At 43.4% G+C, this 23,031-nt stretch overlaps 1 protein-coding gene across 5 annotated transcripts in view; it reads right to left on the reverse strand.

The window, feature by feature from the left end:
• RBKS (ribokinase) overlaps positions 1-23,031 on the reverse strand; it is a 276,072-nt gene that overhangs the window by 74,199 nt on the left and 178,842 nt on the right. The window contains exon 8 of one of the 5 annotated variants that reach the window (XM_029592952.1): positions 17,080-17,132. The exons of the other annotated variants lie outside the window; for them this stretch is intronic. Within the exon in view, the coding sequence (XP_029448812.1) occupies positions 17,091-17,132 (42 nt within the window). The 3' untranslated portion in view covers positions 17,080-17,090. The remainder of the gene's footprint in view (positions 1-17,079; positions 17,133-23,031) is intronic. 5 annotated transcript variants of the gene reach the window in all.

Below are 23,031 nucleotides of genomic sequence, written 5' to 3' on the forward strand. Positions count from 1 at the left end.
GCATGGGATGGGATGAGTAGCCCAAAGCATATTTAGAGATTAAAAGCACAATAGTTCCTTTTTGACAAGGGTTTTTTTGCCACAGGCATAAAGAGAATAGAAGAGTTTGGTCTAATAAAGGCCTTTTGTACAAATCACATTACATGTATTTTTAGCTGAGGTGATTGGGGGGAGGGGAGGGAGTTTAGGTTGGAGTAGTAAACGCTATTGCATATATTTGGATTCTCAGGAGTACGCACGCTGACTACATGAAAAACACGCTTAACTTGTATGCACCTTTCAAGACCCTCTAAGATCCTCCTAAGGAGTCTCCCCAATTATGCCATCAATCAAAGAAAATAGGGGGTCGGTTTTAAAAAAGTGTAGCTCGCGCAAAAAAAAAAAAAAAAAGCCCATATACGCGAGTATCTGGGCCATGTGCGACAAGGCGGATTTTAAAAGATGCAATTTACGCGCATAAAATTCGCTTGCGGAAAAAGGGCGGGGCACAGGTTTTCTGAGGGGGGGGGGGGGGCCCCAGCAGTTATGCACATAAACTCCGTAGTTTAAAATAGGAGGTTGCAGTGTTTGTTAAACACATAATTTTACCGCTGCTCCTGATGAGAAGCAAGTCTGCAGATCTCACGTTTTCGGGCTCGCTCGACAAGGTGAGGGGGGGATCTCGGTCAACTGGGAGGCAAGCAAGATGAAGAACCAGAGAGAGGGCCGGATGACCTCGAGACACTCCGGGCAAACCGGTGGACTAATTGGTAAAACTGGGGACGTCCCTCGCACAAGCATGTTTTGAAATCTGCTTACATGCGTGTGTTAGAACCGGCAAAGTCCTATGGAAGAGACGCAAAGTAGGTTTGCTCGAGTAACCTCTTAAAATTAAAGGCGCGTACTTACACACGGTAGGCATATTTTAAATCATACGTGTGCAAATTAGTACATAATTTAAAATCCCAACATATCTGCGTACATGCAGGGACCAATACCCATCAACGGGCCATCGAAATGGCAGCCCCCATCTCTGGAATTCCCTTCCAGAAGAAATAAGCCAAATTCATGACTCTCTTCCTTTCAGAAAGTGGCTGAAAGGCTTACTCTTTCGCCAGGCGTTTTCTGAATGATACGACTGACAAACAAACTGCTCCATATCATCCTGTCCCAATTTCAGATGCACAGGAGATAGATCTACGTTATGGGATCTGCCAGGTACTTATGATCTGGATTGGTCGCTCTCAGAAACAGGATGCTGAGCTCGACGGACCTTAGTCCAACATGGCATTTCTTATGTTTGTGGGAACGGGCGGCGATTCCCACAGGCCTGGAGATATGAGCTGGTCAGACTCCAGCCTCTCTTAAAATATAATCTTTATTCACAGTTTCAATCATATACACAACAGCACACTGCCTTTACCTGCAGACAGTGTGCTCTCTCTGCTCACAATTTGTACTGCTCCATCTCAGCTCAGTGCTTGGACAGTGTTACGTTCAGGAGCTGCCTTCCTCCCGGAGAGCTGGGCCTGGTCTGGTTATTCCCCACCTGGATCCCGGCTCTTATTCCCCAATCTCTGGTTACGCCCTCTGAGCCCCACCCGCCCTTAGAGCATACTGTCCTTAAGGCATTTAAGGTAGACCAGGCATCTAGCTTGGTCCTGCACAGGTAAATAGGGGAACACTAGGGGCACTGCCTCACAATGTTCTTAGGTTCACATCTAGAACCCAAATAACACTCTATGCACACTGGGACTACAATGTCTGTATATATATTTATCCATTTTTTGTGAGATTTAGTATTTGACTATGTCCCTTACGCTTTGCTTGACTATGTTCACCCTACTTATACAGAGATCAGTGTCTATATATATGTAATATCCCATCATCTGTTACACTTGAGATTTACCTGGAAAAATAATGAGTCATTTCATTCCACTGATTTTCTCCTGTTTTTGTCTTGTCATAATAAGCCCTGATAAATTCCCAGGAAAAATGAAATACAATAAAACCTGAAAATGAAGGTCCCTAAAAAAAGGAAAACAGAAATTATAAGGAAACAATAATTCAATATATATCCTTTTCAATATCCCCCTTCATTGAAGGTAACAAAAGGAGGAGGAGTGTAACTGGGAGAAAATCACAGGAAAGAATACATTAAGCAATGGCATTAGCAAGACAAACAAAAGGTTCCTGTAATAATAAATCAAGACTGCTGGTTAACAGTGGGAGCGGGTGATGATTTTAATCCCCATCTACCATCTATAAAGAACTTAAATTGCTCGGAAGAAAAGAAAAAACAAACTCTGTGCCATATTTAACAAAACATTTGCAAGGCTAACGTAGAATAAAAGAAACACCCAAAACTAATGTATTCTTTCTAAGCAACAAAAATCCCTTTCTTCTCTCCTGGGTAAGCCAAGATAAGTCCGGATAGATTCTCACAGATTGGCCATGAAAGTTAACAATCAAATTCCTGAAATATAGATCTATAACTTTACTCTAATCAGAATTAGTTATAAAGGAAACCGATAACATGGCCCACTCAATAATTTCAGGTCTAGAAGTCTCCAGGAATTCAGTCAAATTAAGCATTTGCACTGAATTAGGAACATCATGATCTAGTGGAGCAGTAGAAGAAGAAGACAATGGAAGAAACATAACTTTATTGCAAGAAGGGAGTGTTTCAGAAGACATACATAAAACTTCCATGAAATACCTTTTAAGAGTTGGCATGGGAAGATCCCCCAAAAGCTTGGGGAAATTCAAGATGCGAAGATTAAGCCTCCGAGAGGCATTCTCCAGATATTCAATGCTGCGGGAAAGAGCCCTTTGTTCCTGAATCATGGAAGACTGAGTTCCTTGAATTTTCCCCACATCTTCCTTAACAGAAAGAATGTTCTGATCTTCCTGTATAGATAACTCATACCTAGAAACCTGGGGCACCAATTTAGAAGAGAAGGAATCCATTTTTATTACCGAGGTGGTTAGTATCTGGTTAAATTTGTTCATAAGCTATCAAAGATTGTCAAGTGTTACCATAGCTAGTTTATTCGACAACTGAGGCACACTGAAAAAAGTGTGAAAAGTGGAATATAAATAAATAAGATAAAATAAAAAATAAAAACTCACCAAGAACAAAACTGTCTGTGGATCCAAGACCAGAGGCAACACCAACACCAAGGTACTGCCTATATCAGAAGCTGTTGAGGAAACCAGGATCCACTATAAAGTATCTGAAACATGGGGAGACACTTCTAAAACCTGCAATGCTAATGGAAGAGATGCTAAAACCTCCCTGGTCTGCTCCTGCACAGATGCTGGAAATATGTCATCGTCCAGCACTGATGCAACCTCATGGGATGTATTGTATCTACCCACTGGTGGGTAATCTTCATCCTGGGGGCTGAGGGAAACCTCCTCAACTGGCAGGCTGATCCTCTTTTGTGGAGCCCAGCAACAGGGAACTCACCACTGGGAGAACCAAAAACTGAAGCTATGAAAGTGGTGATCGACTGCTGGTCAGGCAAGTGGGATGGTTCAGCAGGGAAAACCCTTTTCGTTTAAGAGCCATCTATACAGAAAAACCTTGAGAGATAACTAAAATGTTAGGCACAGCAACTTCCATGACTAACTTCTTGTCTTCATCTTGCTCCCCCCCGGAAGTGTATTTATTGTAGAGAAGTGATTAGGATTTAAAAGCAGCCTCACAAAGGTGAGCTTTTAGATTGGATCTGAATATGACCATAGAGGCAGCATGACACATCAACTCAGGAAGATTATTCCATGCATATGCCACAGCATGGTGGAATGTGTTGAGTTGTGAGAAGGTGGTGGAGGAGAATGGCCCAGATAAGAGTGACTTGAGCAATGAATGGTGTTTATGAAGAGGAGTATAATGAGAGAGAAAAGAGAAGATAGGTAATGAGGAGCTGCAAAATGAGTGCATTTGTAGGTAAGTAAGAGAAGCTTTAATTATTGGCTGAAACAGATGGGAAGCCAATATAGTGACTTGCAAAGAGGGATTACATGGTCAGAGTGATGTTGAAGGAAGATAAGTTGTGTAGTTGAATTTAGAATGGATCGCAGTGTAGAAAAATGGTCCAGTGGAAGGACTGCAAAGAATAAGTTCCAGTAGATTCAGTGAGAAGTGATAAGAGAGTGGGTGAGCATTTTAGTAGCATGCTCAGAAAAATGGATGGATTTTAGCATTGTTATTAGGGGAAGGAGGAGAAGAGATGCTGGAGAAGGTAAGTAAACGAGCTTGAGAAGCATCAGGGAAGCAGGGTGAGATTTGATGATTCAAGGACCACTAGGGGGATTGGGGACCACTATGAGGAGTCAAGTGAGGTAGGGGGCTGGGGATGGAGGGTCCCTGTAAAAACAAGAGGAAGGTAGCAAGAAAGAGGAACCCTGAAGGGTTGAGCATTAGTAGGCAAAGTGGTTGAGCACTGGTGAAGGCTGAAGATGGAGGACTACCAGGAGAGTGAGACAGCAAGGATTAGTAACCTATCATTAAAATCTGTGTGTGTAAGAGTGTGTGTATGTGAGAGTGTATGTGCATGTGAGAGTGTGCATATATCAGTGTATTTGTGTGAGTGACTGTTAACACTTAAATATGTGATTAATATGCATGTCTTAAAATTAATTAGATTGTAAGACCTAATTAGATTGGAAGTACCTACAGTACCTGAATGTAATCCACTTTGCAGTGCCAAAAAAAGTGGAATATAAATAAAAATAAATAAATAAGGCAGCTCAGTTTCTGAGGGTCGCACTCATTTTCTGGGTATCTTGAGTGTATGGTCAGTGATATCATTGTGATATCCTTTACTTCCATTCAGACACTGAGCATAATGCGAGTTCAATCTCAAGTGTTTATAAAGTAGCAGTCACTTATGACTCAACTGTAGTTTGTGCAGTAAAAAAAATGCAGTAAATTCTATTGAGTATGTTGTCATCTTTCCCCTGTGTAATTTTTTAAACAATAAATAATATTAAACATTTTTTAATTCAGCCGATTCTAGTGCGCAGTGTGTCATGCAGGTGAGAATCGTCTGCCAGGTGTGTTACGATGGAAAAAAAAGGTATAATAAATGAACCGACACAGGTACAATAGGCTAGAGAGTCAGTTCTCAGTCCCAAACTGTTGACACTCAGAGTACAATAAGACGAGATGTTGGGAGGTTGAGTGGGACGCTGCAGCAAAATCATCGGGGAGATTTGAGATATGGCAGATGAAGAGAAGGAACTAGTGGAACTCCTCTCTGAAAACGTGTTTCTTTAGATTGGGCTCAAGGGTTGAATGAATAAGAGAATGTGTTGAAAGAAAAAGAAAGAGCACATCGGAAAGCAAGAGTCAACAGAGTCAATGAGCTTGAACCTTATGATTCAGCTCAACAGGCTCTTTCACCTGGTGGATCAATAAGGCTTATTTAATTGTACTAGGTTGGGTCCTGTCCGATTCTTGCCACTATCTCTTATTATTCTTTTAGCCAACTCACATGAATCCTTCCTAAAACTATCTCCAAAGACCTGACTTTACACCAGCTGCGTTTCTTTTCACATTTTATTGATATGCATGCCAAATAAAATGACTTCGAACAAAGTGCATGCCAAACAATTTACAATGGGATTACTAAGCATGAGAAGAATCTAAAAATGTAAGATTCAACCACAGAGTTCCATTTTTTTTTTTGCTGAGGCACAGATTTTGGGTTAATTAGTCACTCTGTGGAGTTATATATTTATATCCCTTCTATCCAGAGCCGTTTAACCACAAAATCAGAAAACAAAGAATTACAGATCTGAAAGGGACTGGGCTGGTTTATTTATATGTCTAGACCCAGGGTTCCAAGACTGTCCACTTTTTTTCCCCCAGGGTGCTTGACCTAATGTTGCGGTTTGGTTGGAATAAAGCACATTATTACTGAAGTAACTAACAGAACAACTGAAAAACTGTAAGCAGGGATGGAGTTAGGACACATTCGACATGGCAGAACTAATGTAATACAACAGCTAATTTTTGTACAATGCATATGACGGCGGCAAAGTTCTGGATAAGGTCATTATCGGTCTGTGCTACTCAACACAATAGTAGCTCCTTGTCCTTTTCTTATGTTCTTTAAAGGTTTATACAACATTGTCAATTTTATATGCAGAATAAATTGGGTGTATGAGAATTAAAATGAACTAGACATCATCCAAATTAAACTTCCCAAACAAAGTCTTCTCTTTTCCCTCTCTCAGACCCTCTTGGTAGAGGGGGTTTGAGACAGTACCTGTAACTCTCTCTATAAACACAGTCATATTGCTTGGATTCATTTTCTTCCCAGGTTAATATTCTAGCTGCGCCATTTAGCTTTCTGTCTTAAGTCTGACATGAACTGAAACAGAGACTGGTGAGGATGAGAAAAAAGAAGAAAAAAAAACTATACTGAATGCAATAACATCATGCCAAAAGAAAAACAGGAAAGAAAACATTTTATTTCCTCATATTAAAAAAGGAGGCAGGATCAAAACATCTTGCAACCAGGAACAGACATGTTTCATATGCTTTGTTTTTCAGTTTGTAAAGGCGTACGGGATGCAACCATCCTCTTTTAAGGAGATTTTTTGCTCAAAAATATTACCATTTCTCCATTGTCACCCTGTTAAAAATGTGCCAACTCCAGTGCTTTTCAGTGAGTGTTGAACCTCCTACCAGAGAGCTTTCAATCGCTGTTATATATTCATGAAAACAAAAGAACAAGATTGGTGAAGCTAAGACAGTTTTGTGGAGACCAGGAGTTGACCTACTCTATGAATGGGAGATCATGCCTCTTCCTGGGGGTCTAAAATTGTCTTGAGTGTCAGAGCAAATCCTTCTTAGGAGCACTAAAGTTAGCAGCAAGGAAAGAGGACTCAAAAGCAAATTAAAATGTGTGTGTATGCATAATGATAATTGTGTGTCATCTAATTTCTTACTAAGAAGAAGTGTATGGTTAGGAATTCAGCAATGTCAAGATCTGTGGCTCAACGCTGCTCGGATTGTGTAGGCCCCAGCCCTGTTGATGGCACCGACACCATGCTTCTGCTCCTTCTCACAGGCGTGCGTGGTGCCTCTTAAAAGGCCTGCAGTGGGAAATGCCCTATATAAGGGTTCCCCAGACCTCCCTCACCTCATCAATGGGTATCCTGCCTTGCAGTGTGTTGCCAGTGTTCCTGATTCCTGTGTTCCTGTGTCTTGTCTTCCAGCCTTGTCGTCCGTTCTCTCCTTATCATGCCTTTGCTTGTCTAGCCCTGTCTTCTCTAGTCGTCTTTGTCCAGCCTTCCTTGTCCTGCCTCGCCCAGTCCGGTCCATCTCATCCAGTGTCTTCCATGTGACTACATCTCACTTGGCCTGACTCTCTGGATCTTGACCTCTAGCTTGGTCCTGACAATGACTGCCTGCCGCCTGCCGCCTGACCTGACCACTCTTGTTAACTGCCTCCTCCGACCTCGGCCTGTTTCTGACTCAGTCTGTTGCCTGCCTTGACCCCGGTGTGCTTTTGGACTTTAGTTACCTTTATCGCCCTAGGGACCTGCCCAAGTCCTGCCGGCTGCCAGAACCCAAGGCCTCAACCTGCGAGGGGAGGCGGCTAGTTAAGGTGAAGTTCCAGATTGTCCTGCTACAGGATGCATTCACCAGCTGCCGGCGTAAGCCTCCTGAGTCCGCCCTTGAGGTTGCGTCAACTACGCCATAGCACAAAGGGCTCACACACTCTGCTCTCCTTCACAAGCAACAATTCACGTGGTGGCAATACCTCTCTTTAAATAATCCCCACACATCTGAAGAAGGTACCTCTGAAGTTTCAAATGTTCACATGCTGCAACATCTTTTTTTTTTGTTTGTTTGGTCCTTTACAAAAAGTATCACAGCCCACAAAGGTTTTATAGAATTTCCAGCAACCCAACGCAGAAGACAATTTTGCCAATACTTTTCTTTGCTGCAACTTGATGAATAAGAAAAGGTTGTGCAGAACTGCCCTAGAAGTTGTGCTGAAGTAGCAAAGACCTAGGCAGCTTGTTCAAGAACTTAACTGGCGACCATGTGATTGAGAAATAAATCAGTAGGGGAGATATTTATAAATGGACATTTTTGCACACAAGTACCTCAAACATCACACGCCACAGAACTCTGTAATCATAGGAAGCAGTAAAAGAACCATACAACAAGCCTTAGAGGCAGGAACCATTACAAAACTGTGCTCTCCGAAAGCATGACGTCTGTCCAAGCCCCCCCCCCCTACCCATGTACCCAGGTGAGCTCGGCAGCCAGGCCTATTCCTGTGACAATTAACTATTTTTAGGACACAGAATTGTCAGCCTAATTATTTCTTTGCCAGCCGCTCTCTGTAGCTAGGGGGTGGAAGGCAGGACAGAAATTTCCTTGCCTTTAATTATAGGCTAAAGTTGAGACTGCAGAAAGAAGAACTTTTTCAGGCAGCAAATTAAGCGCCCCGCTAAACTGTGGGTGACTCACGGCAGGCCAGCAGGAGGTAAGCAAAGGACAAAATGCAAACCTCTCTTCCCTAGCCTGGATTTTGCTTGTTTTATGTGGTCTATAGTTAGTCAAGAGTAACAAAGACCAGCCGAATATAAAATACAGATTACAACTGATTTAAGTATTTCCTTTTTTTTTTTTTTCCTGGTAAACAACCTGCATAATTATTTAGGAGGGAGGATAGGATAGCATTACAAAAGAGCCCTAGTAGGGAGGGCAATCCCGGACAGCTCGCTGCATAGATGAGAAAGGTTCGAAGAAGAGGAGGGAGCACAAGTTTAAAAAAAAAAAAAAAAAAGAGTACGTGTAATAATGCAAAAAGAATAAAGAATCCAGGCTTGTTTGCTTTCACAAGAAGGCGTAGACAGGAAAAAAAATAAGGGCCAGATTGCGTCAGTAGAGCATAAATAGGTCGTGCTCTGTAATGCTGAGAGAGCTTTAGTGCATGGAAGGCTGTGTAGGGGATCCCACGGCCCGTCGAGTTTTCAGGATATCTACGATGAATATGCATGAGATAAATTTGCATGTACTGAGACTCCGGTGTATGCTTCATTTATCCGACTGGCTGTGGGGGTTCCTCAGGGCAGGTTTGGGAAGTCCTGCTGTAGGGGCGTTATTATCCCTCGAGTACATTTCTTACAGACATATTTGCCCCATAATGTCTGTCCCGTGGGTCACAGCACTTTTCCGGCAATGGCAGCAAACTGTGACTGGGCTTAAAACAAATGTAAAAAGCAAAACCAAATAAAAGCAATTTAAATTCCAGCTCTGTACTCTGTTGTTTTTTTTTCAAGGGAAGGGTGGGGGAACATTTACAGAAGAAGGACATGCTAATATCTTGAAAATGAAAAACAGAGCAAAATGTTTTTTGGGTTTTTTTTATTTTCCAAAATAAGCCTGGGTGGTAAAGAAAATTATAGAAGAGCAAAATGTAATTTTCCAAAAAAGACAAGATTCCCACTTTAAGGAAATGGCCTCAAGGGACATTCCAGTTGTGTGTTCTTTACGACATAGGGTAGATAGCCAGCTTGACTGGCCGAGATGAAATGTCAGATATCCAGATTTCTGCCGAAAACAGAGAGCCACAAACTGAACACAGGTTTCAATCGCATGGGAGCTCCTACTTTTTCCGGGCTGGCCCCATGCATTTATTTTAATATTTCATTTAGGGGTTTTTTTTGTTGTTGTTGCTGTTTTTTGTTAATCAGGCTTAAGATCTCTTTGAAACTAACAACTTTTTTTTTTTATTTACACTTTATTTTTTTTATTTTTTTATTTACACTTTATTCCTTACCATATTTCTACATGGAAGAAAAACAAGGGATGAGAGAACATTGTAGAAATCTCATCTTTGCGAGACTTTCCTCACTCCAAATGACGTCAAATCTTCACTGAGGTGTACTGTGCTGTTTGTATGTCTCACTCTGCTTGTCAAACTGGCCCCAAAACCCTAAACCACCACCAAAACCTCACCTCCAGTTATTAGCTGGGCCTCCTATAGTGATATACATAGTTGACTACTATGAATGTCTTATAAAGAGTCTCTCTCTCTCTCATTAATATTTTAAATTTTGATTTTGCAAACTTAATATTTTAATAGAATATAGATCATATGGCCATCTAGTGTTGCGTCCATCGGGCTTCGCCCCGCTTGCCTCACCTTATTCTCGGCTTCTCCCGCTTACCTGGGCAAGATGGCTACAACCGCATCTTCCAGCCGACCTCTCTGGCGTCCCCAGAATGGCTATGGTGCAGCCTTCCGCCATTGCTCCTCCCAGGTACCTACTAGGGTGCGCGCACGCGCGCAACCCACTTCTTTGTATCACACTTGGTGCGAACCTTGAGGGCGTTCCCTCATGCTGACGTCACACCAGCCGGGTATATTATCATCATCAATTTGCTAGCTCCCCGAGTTAGCAAGGACTCAAATCCGTTCCTGTCTACCCTACTCTGCCGCTTCCATGCTGCCACAGGAAGCTCTCTCTCTCTGCCCTTCGGGGTACATGCTAACCTGGGTACCCGCTCCTCGGGGGCCCTCTGCTTTATTTCAGGTTCCTGTCAGGGAACAGGTACTCGCTCCTCGAGGGCCTGCTCTCCCTGCCTCAGTGCCTGTACCTCCAACTACATACCTGGTGGAATCGCATATCAACAGCTAACACCTAGTGAGTCTATCTCATCCACAGTATCTCCTCGCTGGGAGACCTGCTGTGGAACCTCCTGACGTCATCTAGGAGAGAAGGGCTCCCTCTGCCGAGATCCCTGAGTCTACAACTACACACTGCCTCACTACTGCCACCTCTGGTGGAGATCTCAAGCTGTTTAATAAAAGATTTATCCTGTGTTTTGTGTGCATGAGTCTAGCCCAGTGCTGTGGCTCCTAAAGGGGCTCCTCCTTGTGGGCGTGGTCATCTCCACAGCACCCAAGGATCCACAAAACACACATGATCACAACATCTAGTCTGCCCATCTGCCCAATTAATGAAATTTTATAATTTCCAGCACATCCTCAGAGATCCCCTGTATTTATCTCATGCTTTCTTGAATTCAGATACTATTTTTATCTCCACCACGTCTTTTGGGAGGCTGTTCCATGCATCTATCACCCTCTTTGTAAAGAAATATTTCCTGATTACTCCTGAGTCTACCCTTTTGTGGCCTGGTTGATGCAGTCTAGTAGGAATATCTACTAGGCCCATGCCGGCAGCTGGCGAATATATCCTGGACTGGGACTAGACTGGAGCTTCACCTATACCTGCCCTGTTCCCATGAATTGAGCCTTTGCGTTCCAGAGACTGGCAGAACTTAGGAAAATGTCCCACAGAGCATATATATATAGAGAGAGAGTCCAGGGCAAGGCTAAAGTCTGTGATAGGAATGTGGATCCTTTTGTGGTGGTGCAGTTGACACAGCCAGATGGACAAGCCCGTAGGCCCACACCAACCGCTGGCAGATGTACCACAGATGGGACTGGCAGGAGCTTCACCTTTACCAACTGCTGTTCCCCCAGGTTGAGCCCTTGGTTTGGCCGGCTGGCAGGTCTTAGGAGGGTCCCTAGGGTAATGGCAGGAGAGAAAGTCCAATTTCAGGCAAGAGTAGAGACAGACAGAAGATAGCGGAATCCAGTAGATGAGCCAAGGTCGGGGCAGGCAGCAAACAGGCAAAGGTCAGGTCCAAAGCAAGAGATCCAGGCCAGGAGGCAATCGGGAGAATCAGAGAACAAACCAAGGTTAAGCCAGGGAGAGAGGGCAAGACAAGGAAAGGCTAGAACAGACTATTTTATATATTTATTTATTTAAAAAATTTTCTATACCGTCATTAAGTTAAATACCATCACAACGGTTTACAGAAGGGCACGATAAAAGAGAAATATGGGTGGTATAGATTACAAATTACTCGTGTGCCATCATAGTACGGTAACAATGTAAAATAATAAACTAGGTGTGTAAATTAAACCTGATTGTTAGGAACAAGTTAGGCAGTTTGATTTTAACATTAATATATAATATAACAAAAAGGATCAGAACAAGGAGGGGCAAACAGATCAGAACATAGAACCACAACAGGATCAGGAACACAAGAAGACATAGAACCAGGGATATGGGTAAACCATGCAGGGAGAAGCAACACACACTAAGGAACAGATCATTTAGGAAATCTGTTGCTAAGGCAAGGAGTGCTGGGCTGAGCAGGCTATGTAGCTAAAGCAGGTGACGTCATCCGAGGTGACTGCAGTGGCTTTTTCCACCAAGGCATAATAGCTGGAGGTGCACGTGTGCACCTAGAACATCCACTGCTGGGTCCTTGCTGTATGCACATCCATGTGCGCGTAATGGCGGGAGGAAGTAGCTGCATGCCAGTAGGTCAGGCGGCTGGGAAGGAGCTAACAGTTTGGACAGGCTGCTGTGAGACAATTACCAGGAACTAAATGGAGGTAGAGGCAGGCAGCAAGCGGGGTGTAGACAGTGTTCATAGCTGAGGTCAGAGGCAGGCAGCAGGCAAGAGGGAAATCCAGGTTGAAGGCAGAAGTTAGTGGCAGAAATTAGTGGCAGGTGGCAGGCAAGAGGAAGATTCAAGTCCAAAGTAGAGGCTGGTGTCAAGTAGACTGAAGAAAGACCAGGATGATGGGAAGCCAAGGACAGAGCAGACTGCACTGGGCGGGACAGGCTTGGCAAGCCAGGACAGGCTTGGCAAGCCAGGACAGGCTGGACAAGGCAGGGCAGGCAGAGCAAGGCAGACAAGAACCAAAGCAGGATCAGGAATCAATGCAGGAGCAACATGCACTGCATCCGAGCAGAGAGAACTGTTGTTGAGGCAATCCCGTGCAGCGCGACTGGGCGTTTTATACCCAGCTGTGTGAAGTCATCGCTGACCGATGGCAGTCAGGCTTCCTGCCACAGGGACTTCATAAGATCCCACGCCGCATACATGTGCACCTAGGGGAGCCCAGGGAGCAGTGTTGCATATGGTGTCCTGAGGTAAGTGCTGCCTGTGACTGACAAACATTACAGAGTCCATTAATTTGCTCACCACAGAGGTCAGACTAACTGGTCTGTAGTTCCCAGCCTCCTTCTTACTTCCACTTTTATGAAAGGAACCACATCTGCCTGTCTCCATGCAGCTCCAACATTGCTCTAAGCTTCAAAGGCAAGAGGAAATGTGGAAAAAAGGATTTGCATTCACAAAAAAGCGGGGAGTAGCTTGCTTGTTACGGCGGTTACTACCCCAAACCAAATAAGCCTGATACTTCACTTTCAGTACATATCCAGCATAGCTCTCTGCTTCAACGGCAGGGGAGAAAGACTGATACTTCACGCATATCCAGCATAGCTCTCTGCTTCAACGGCAGGGGAGAAAGTCTGATACTTCACTTTCAATGCATATCCAGCATAACTCTCTGCTTCAATGGCAGGGGGAATGAAGAAAAGTGGATCTATATACAGAAAACAACCAACAAGGACTGAATTACATAGTCTGGGTAAACAAATAAGCATGGGTGTAGCTTGCTTATCGCGGTGGTTACTACCCCTAACTAATTAAGCTAGATATTCACTTAAATGCAGTTCCAACACTGCTCTCTACATTAATGGTGGGGGTGGAAGGGAAATAGAACCAAAAGTTTACTAGGAGCCAAGACTAACAGAAGTATGAGAAAAAAAGAAAAAAAAAAAAAGATTGCGAAGCTTGCTGGGCAGACTGGATGGGTCGTTTGGTCTTCTTCTGCCGTCATTTCTAAGTTTCTATGTTACTCCTGATTCTAAAGAAGCACTCAAAAGGTCAGCCAGTGGAGCTGCCAGAATATCTCTAAGTTCCCTTAATACCCTGGGATGTTTCCCATCTGGTCCCATCGCTTTATCTACTGTTCTGGAAATCAATTGAAGTTTACCTCACTTCCTATCGTATTTGTGTTCATTTTGATTCATCAAAAATTGTACTGACAATATTTTTAGATATGAGCACAGCATTTGATATTGTCAATCATCAGTTGCTTACGTCTAGACTATGTGAAATTGGTGTTGCAGATAAGGCCTTGACTTGGTTTTCTTCTTTTCTCTTTGAACAATGTTTTCAAGTGGAGTGGAATGTAATGACAGAATTTCTAAAGAGATTAAATTTCCATTCAGAGTCCCACAAGGCTCCATTTTGTCTCCATTACTGTTTAATATTTTTGTCTCTCCTTTGGCCAATATGATCCAGGGCATGGGTTTTTGTCATTCGTTCTACGTGGACAATTTACAGATAACAGCATTTTTTAATTGGAAGAATGCTATATATGTATCTACCCTAGCTAATTAATTTACAGATTACAGATTACAAGTAAATTCTTCGAAATCTGAGCTGGTATGGTATAGTCCCAAGTCTTTTTCTTCAGATGCAGTACCTCTGATGTAAGGAACACCTATTCCCATAAATTCTACAGCAGTTTCTTTGAGGGTACAGTTGGATTCTGCTCTCACTATGACTTGTTTCATCTCCTCTACTGTTCAGAAATCCTTTTTCTCACTGAGATATATTAGGAAACTTCGTCCTTTGCTAGAGGCAAAGGATTTAAAGTCAGTAGCTCATGCATTTGGGATTTCAAAGACTGATTACTGTAACTCTGCTGTTGGGTGAGTCTACTGTTCAGTTGAAGTGTCTTCAACTGGTGCAGAACACAACTGACAGGCTGATTTTCGGCCTTCATAAATAAGATCATATATCTCCAGTATCAAAACAATTTCATTGGTTGCTGTTTGTTCACAGAATTCAATTTAAAGTGCTTTTGTTACGATCCTGGAAGTGGACCCCTGTTCTGAGGTAGAGTTAGCGCTACCCCAAAAGGGTATAAACCCTTTAGGTCTCTACCGTCGGAGGGCAAGATGTAGATGTTGAAAGAAGACTTCACCCTGGAAGCTCGTGATTCCCCCAGGAGGAGCCCGTAGGAACCCGGCCGCTGGGACTTAGGAGACTCACCGAAGATTGATTGTAGGTCTGGATGTAGGCGCCTCCTGCGGGTCATGAATTACAGACGGCTGGCACCTCCAGCAGGTCGTAGACAGTCCAAGAGTTGAAGAATAGTCAAGAGCCGGTCCAAGGGTCGAAGTCCAGAGAAGGGTCGTATGCCGGTCCAGGATCAAAGCAGGAGAAAGGTCCGAAGCCAGTCCAGGATCAAAGCAGGAGAAAGGTCCGAAGCCAGTCCAAAGGTCAAAAGCCGAGGAGACAGTCGTCAACAGGAAGCAGGAACAAGATGTGGAATGGAACCAGGAACACGGAGCACAGACAAGCTCCCTCCAGAGCCTCAATACCCAGAACCAGGAATGAGTCCAGAGGAGGAACCACGACAACTTCCTGTCATGGTTCCTTTAAATTTTAGCAGACAGCCGTGCGCACGGCCCTAGTCATCCCCAGAGGGGGGCGGAGCCAACCCAGCTGAAGAGGAGCCATGCGGCCGGACGCTGTCAGCGGCAACAGCCATGAAGAAGGTGCGGGGGAGGACTGCCCATGCCTGCCGGAGCCTGGGGGATTGTCGGACCCTGCGGGTAGGCACTTGACCCGGTCACACTCTGCCGCGACCAGCGGCCATGACGGCCGGTGACTATAACAGCTTTCTATTGTTTCCTGTACTCTTTTATCTGTTTTTTCCATCTTATTTCTCTAATTTAATTCCTTACACTCCATTACGTGCATTATGTTCATCACAAGATGATTCATTTCACATTCTTTTGCCATCTGTTATTCGGTTGGAATTCACCAGGGAATCATCATTTAGCTTCCAAGCTCCTTTACTATGGAATGCTTTACCAATTTATACTCGCTCTATATTGGATCATTTGAAGTTTAGAAAAGTTGTGCTGGCTCTATAATAAAGCATTTGATAACATTTAATCTGATGTTTGTTATGAGCCTAGTATGATAGCTCCATGTCATGTAAACAAGCCTCTAGAACGAAGATGGAATTATGATTGGTATTTTGTGGTTTTATATTTTTAAGTTATGTGGAATTGTATTGTTTGTTATAGTGTTTATACTATTTTTATTATATTTTATTTTTTGTTGTATTGTTTGTTATGTTGTTTTTATTACTTTATTTCTTGGGTATTATGATTGTGATTTTTATTGTACTGCTACTGGGGTAACATGTTTTATCAAGTGGGATATTAAGCTTTAATAAATGATATGAAAAGTTTCACTAAAACTGCCCACACAGTTAAAATCTATGCAGAAAATTTCTGGGAAAATTAATCACATAGTTTTGAAAATACAGTAGTATGCGCACAAATGCAAACCCTGCCCCCTTCCCCTCAATGCCGCCTCCCAGAAAAGCCTTCGCTGAGACCTGGTAAACGTACGCACATACAAAACAGACATATGTAAGTTTACCCACATATTGGACAGGCAATTTTGTAACAAGCCATTTCAATGAATAAAGCATTGTTTTAGACCCTCCACTTCACCCATGGTCTAGCCCACACACTTAGGCCCTTTTTGTTTTCTTCCAAGAACCCTGTGACCCAAATATTTTTACTCTTGCTCAGGGCAGAGGTATTTCTGGAAGGTTCGTTGCCATAGTCACACAAATACCACTCTTGTCTATGGGAGAACTTCTATAACTTTTCTTTTCTAAGCTAGAAACCTAGCTTAAACAAGTTGGTCTGTTATCAGAGAAATAAGTTGCAAAACCTTCAATTGTGAAAAAATTGTTGACTGTACTTTCTTGTGGCAAAAGTGCTTTTTAAAGAGACAGTACTGCTTGCTGTGCAGCAGATTGAGGTAATTGGCTTTGCTCGGGCCTGAACTGCTCCCACCTTGTGCTCCCTGGGAAGCCGGCCAGGTACTGGGGAGGTTGCAGCCCATCTGCATACTTTTCTCAGCTGCGTCGGCGATTTGACTCCGGAAGTCACCACAACCCACGGGCCTGAGCTGCTCCCAGCCTGCACTCTTGGAGCAGTCGAACAGATACTGTGGGGAGGTTGGCCGGCCTCTCTATATCCTATGGCTCCAGTACATTTACTTTTCCAGATGCTAATCCTCCCCAAACTTATTCTTTGCTGCAAACCACCTAAATCCACTTTCCTCATTCCCTACATTCTTCATCTCACCTGCTATTCTGTCACCTACACTCTCCGCTGTTCTTGAACTTCAACATTGATCCCTAGAAAAAAAAGTTTGAAAAACACTGTTTTAGATAAACAAGATTTTAGCTTGGTTGACTGGGAAGAAGGATCCTCCAAGGCATGTCACTGGTGTCTCAGTAAATGTGTGTGAGAGTGAGATACAGGAATGCCAGCCTGGATGGTTGGTGTAATGCGTGGTGGTGTGCCATGGCATTGCTCCGTTAAGCAAGGAACATCAAAACCTGGCTACTTGATTTTTTGTAGCATGCAGCATTTGTACAAAGGAGCATTGTAGAATCTCTTAAAGGTCCTAGAGCTGGTAGAGCAACGTTACCATTCCAAGTTGTTTAGCTATTTAAAAGATTAAAAAAAAAAAAAGATCTAAGATAGGGTTTCCCAATCTTTTCAGGTATGGGGACTCCTTTTCAACATCCACAAATTTTAGGGATCCCCATCTTGTCCCCACCAGTCTCTCTCTTCTCCAGCTCCTCTCTACCAATCTCTTTCCAGTCCCTCCCAGCTTTCTCCGCAGAAGTCTCTCCCATCACAGTCTTTCTGCAGGTTCTCTCTCTCTCTCTCTCTCTACCCAGCCCCACTCAAAATGCCTCTCCCTCCCCATTCCCTCAAGCTCTACCCCACAAGTCTCTTTCCTCCCCAGTCTGCACCCCCAAGCTCTCTCGTTCTCTCTCCACCAGTCTCTTTATCTGGCTCTTCCCCACTACTCCCCCCCCCCCCTCAGTTCCTCCTCACCAGTCTCTCCCTCCCCCTCCTGCCTGCCCAGCCGCTAGTTTCTTTCTCCCCAAATCCTCCTCATCGGTCTCTCTCACCAAGTCATTTCTCACTAACCTCCCCCCACCAGCTGCCAAATGAGTCTCTTCCACCCATCTCCTCTCCCACTCGTTCCACCAGGCTCTCTCTCCCAAGCACAGCCCCACCAATGCTTGTTTCCCTCCCCTCAGCTGTCAAATCACCAGTCTTTCATCAGTCTCTTCCGACCAATCTCTCTCTTACCTCTCCACCTAGCTCTCTCTCTCCAGCATTTCCCCATTTTCTCTTTCCACCAAGCTCTCTCTTCTGCCTAGTCCCACCCCACCTGTCTCTCTCCCTTTCAGCCACCCCCAAGACATTAATTTTGTACCCACAAGCCTGCAAGCAAATTTTTAAAGGAAAACTTAATGTAGTTGCCCTTTGAGAATTCCATTAAGAACATAAGAAAATGCCATACTGGGTCAGACCAAGGGTCCATCAAGCCCAGCATCCTGTTTCCAACAGTGGCCAATCCAGGTCATAAGAACCTGGCAATTACCCAAAAACTAAGTCTATTCCATGTTACCATTGCTAATGGCAGTGGCTATTCTCTAAGTGAACTTAATAGCAAGTAATGGACTTCTCCTCCAAGAACTTATCCAATCCTTTTTTAAACACAGCTATACTAACTGCACTAACCATATCCTCTGGCAACAAATTCCAGAGTTTAATTGTGTGTTGAGTAAAAAAGAACTTTCTCCGATTAGTTTTAAATGTGCCCCATGCTAACTTCATGGAGTGCCCCCTAGTCTTTCTACTATCCGAAAGAGTAAATAACCGATTCACATCTACCCGTTCTAGACCTCTCATGATTTTAAACACCTCTATCATATCCCCCCTCAGTCGTCTCTTCTCCAAGCTGAAAAGTCCTAACCTCTTTAGTCTTTCCTCATAGGGGAGCTGTTCCATTCCCTTTATCATTTTGGTAGCCCTTCTCTGTACCTTCTCCATCGCAATTATATCTTTTTTGAGATGCGGCGACCAAAATTGTACACAGTATTCAAGGTGCGGTCTCACCATGGAGCGATACAGAGGCATTATGACATTTTCCGTTTTATTCACCATTCCTTTTCTAATAATTCCCAACATTCTGTTTGCTTTTTTGACTGCTGCAGCACACTGAGCCAATGATTTCAATGTGTTATCCACTATGACGCTTAGATCTCTTTCTTGGGTTGTAGCACCTAATGTGGAACCCAACATTGTGTAACTATAGCATGGGTTATTTTTCCCTATATGCATCACCTTGCACTTATCCACATTAAATTTCATCTGCCATTTGGATGCCCAAATTTCCAGTCTCACAAGGTCTTCCTGCAATTTATCACAATCTGCTTGTGATTTAACTACTCTGACAATTTTGTGTCATCTGCAAATTTGATTATCTCACTCGTCGTATTTCTTTCCAGATCATTTATAAATATATTGAAAAGTAAGGGTCCCAATACAGATCCCTGAGGCACTCCACTGTCCACTCCCTTCCACTGAGAAAATTGTCCATTTAATCCTACTCTCTGTTTCCGGTCTTTTAGCCAGTTTGCAATCCACGAAAGGACATTGCTACCTATCCCATAACTTTTTACTTTTCCTAGAAGCCTCTCATGAGGAACTTTGTCAAACTCCTTCTGAAAATCCAAGTATACTACATCTACTGGTTCATCTTTATCCACATGTTTATTGTTTATGTGAGGCAAGACTTGCCTTGGGTAAAGCCATGCTGACTTTGTTCCATTAAACCATGTCTTTCTATATGTTCTGTGATTTTGATGTTTAGAACACTTTCCACTATTTTTCCTGGCACTGAAGTCAGACTAACCGGTCTGTAGTTTCCCGGATCGCCCCTGGAGCCCTTTTTAAATATTGGGGTTACATTTGCTATCCTCCAGTCTTCAGGTACAATGGATGCTTTTAATGATAGGTTACAAATTTTTACTAATAGGTCTGAAATTTCATTTTTTAGTTCCTTCAGAACTCTGGGGTGTATACCATCCGGTCCAGGTGATTTACTACTCTTCAGACTGTCAATCAGGTCTACCACATCTTTTTTTTTTGTTTTTAATTTTATCAAAAAGATATACACAGATATATGCACAAAATATTCAAATATAAGAATTAAATTTACAAATCTAATTGCATATTATCTGTGAAACCTAAGAATAAGACAACAAGCAATACAGAACCTGACTGAGAGAAAAAGAGCAGTATATTACCATTGAAAATATCATATAGATAAAGGTAATGTGTCTGAACCGTATATAATTACATTTCCTCCCTATTATCCAAATTCAATTGCAGAAACAGTTCAAGCAGAAATACGCTCACTCAGAGCCTTGGTCACAGGTAAGCATGCTTAGAAAAGAGTCAGCAGCCCTACCACATCTTCTAGGTTCACCGTGATTTGATTCAGTCCATCTGAATCATTACCCATGAAAACCTTCTCCATTACGGGTACCTCCCCAACATCCTCTTCAGTAAACACCGAAGCAAAGAAATCATTTAATCTTTCCACGATGGCCTTATCTTCTCTAAGTGCCCCTTTAACCCCTCGATCATCTAACAGTCCAACTGACTCCCTCACAGGCTTTCTGCTTCGGATATATTTTAAAAAGTTTTTACTGTGAGTTTTTGCCTCTACAGCCAACTTCTTTTCAAATTCTCTCTTAGCCTGTGTTATCAATGTCTTACATTTAACTTGCCAACGTTTATGCTTTATCCTATTTTCTTCTGTTGGATCCTTCTTCCAATTTTTGAATGAAGATCTTTTGGCTAAAACAGCTTCTTTCACCTCCCCTTTTAACCATGCTGGTAATCGTTTTGCCTTCTTTCCACCTTTCTTAATGTGTGGAATACATCTGGACTGTGCTTCTAGAATAGTATTTTTTAACAATGACCATGCCTCTTGGACATTTTTTACTTTTGTAGCTGCTCCTTTCAGTTTTTTTCTCATTTTATCAAAGTTTCCCTTTTGAAACAGGCACTATAGTATCGACAGACTTTACACACATGGATTTCTGGTGGTTGTCTGTTTGTTGCGCCCGTCGGTCTTCGACGGCTTCACCCCGCCTATACCTCTCTAATTGTGGCTCCTCCCGCTCACCTTGGACTGTTGGCCGCCGCGGCATCTGCTTGCCGACCTCTCTGGTGTCCCCGGACCAGCTATGGTGCTGCCTTCCGCCATTCTCCTTCAAGGTACCTCTAGGGCGTGTGCGCACACACCGCCCTCATCTTTATTTCCACGTTGGCGCGAACCTCAGTGGCGTCCCCTGTTCTGACTTCACGACTCCAGTGTATATTTGCTTACTATATTTGCTAGCTCGTTGAGTTAGCAACCGGAACTCTTACGGATGGGATTCGCTCTCCGTTCCTAAGCTACTCTGCCACTCCAGCTCTACTGGAACTCTTACTACCCTTCGGGGTCACTAATGGGGTATCTGCTCCTCAGGGGCCTCTCTGCTTCTTTCAGGTGCTATCAGGAAACCGGTACTCACTCCTCGAGGGCTCATGTTCCCTGTGTCACTGCCTGCAACCTCAACCTTCTACTTGGAAGAACTAACTACAGTCATCATCTGTGAGTACAAGAAACATCTCTCTCTACAGTTTTGCTTCACCGGAATCAGGTACTTGCTCCTCGAGGGCCTGCCCTCTGCTCCGGTGCCAGACCTCTCGTCTAGTGGAATCTCTGCTACTGCTAGTGCGTACAACGCTACCAAGTCTCTCTGCTCTAAGGGATTAGGTACTCGCTTGTCGAGGGCCTGCTCTCCCTGTCTCGGAGCTCTCCTATTCTACTTGGGACTCTGAATGCTAATTCTATTGTGTGCTCATAACTCTCAGTCTCTTTCTACTACATCACTGCTTACTGAGGAACCGTTCCAGCGTTCTGTAAGAGACGCACCCAGCCAGGCTCTACAACCACTACTCACTATTGCCACTTCTGGTGGTTCCATATACTGTTTAAATAAAGATTCAGTTCTGTGTTTGTCTGTCCAGAGTTTAGCCTGCCCCTGTGGTACCGGGGCTGGCTGGACTTAATGCCAGCCCTGGGGCTGGCATTAAGTTTTCCATGTTAAAATGTGCACATCAAACGCACAATGATTTTTTGCATTGGGGGGGAGGGGGGGGATAATATCTAATAACCTAATCTACATGCATTTACACGTGATGAGCGCTATTAGCTACATTTTGGATGTGGTAATCCCCTTATTGCACTGGGTGTTAGCCTGTGCACTAGGCTCAGCATATGATGTAGCCTGTAAGTGGGTTTTAGGTTCCTCTTGCGCTCGGCAGTGTGGGATCATCCGGCAGCAGCCTTAATGCAGATTTCTTCAGAGGTGAGTTCAGCCTGCTTTTTTTTTTTTGGTCAGCAGCTGCATTTTGATCACCTCCCTTACAATGGACCCCCCCATCTGATGGTCTCCACAGACCCCAGGGTGGGAACCACTCATCTAAGTTATTTAACAGCAGTAACTGATTAAAGCTGTGACCCGTCCTTAGTATTGATGACAGTTTCTATGAGGGCAATATTCAAAGCCCTTACACAGCTAAAAATTAAAACAACCATATAACATTTGTGGAAATGGGAGCTTTGAATATTGTGCACCCTGACTGAGGGTATAAATAGGTGCGTTGTTCAATACGACGCACACTTTTCCTTCACAGACTCTGCAGACCTTCCCGGGGGTGGAAAGATAAGCAATGCACGTAGGTTTGATTACTCAAAGTTATGTGAGTTGTTTCATATTGCAAAACTATCCACGGAGAAAGCAGACATATCACTGTGGAAACAAATTTTTTTTGGGGGGGGGGGGGGAAGTGTCCAATCATCGCAGGAAAAACCTGTGCAGACTTTTGCTTTATTGGCAAAAAAACCTGCCGAGTTTGTACCAGCACTGGCAATTACGACTTTTGCCCCTTTTACAAAGCTACATGATGTTGCTTTCTTGGTAATAAGGTGCAACCTTTCAGCCAGTCTTGTATTTTATTAAATTCAATTTGCAATTTAGCCAGGAAAATCAGGGTAGGGATTTTTTTTTTCTGTGCAGTACTGAATTATTTGCAGATAGAATTACGTTTATTCCATGTGCAGATAAGATGTTTATAAAGACTGAAGAGCAGAGGACCCCCCCAAGGTTA

This window comes from Rhinatrema bivittatum, chromosome 3 (genome assembly GCF_901001135.1).
Source record: "Rhinatrema bivittatum chromosome 3, aRhiBiv1.1, whole genome shotgun sequence".
NCBI classification, from domain to species: domain Eukaryota; kingdom Metazoa; phylum Chordata; class Amphibia; order Gymnophiona; family Rhinatrematidae; genus Rhinatrema; species Rhinatrema bivittatum.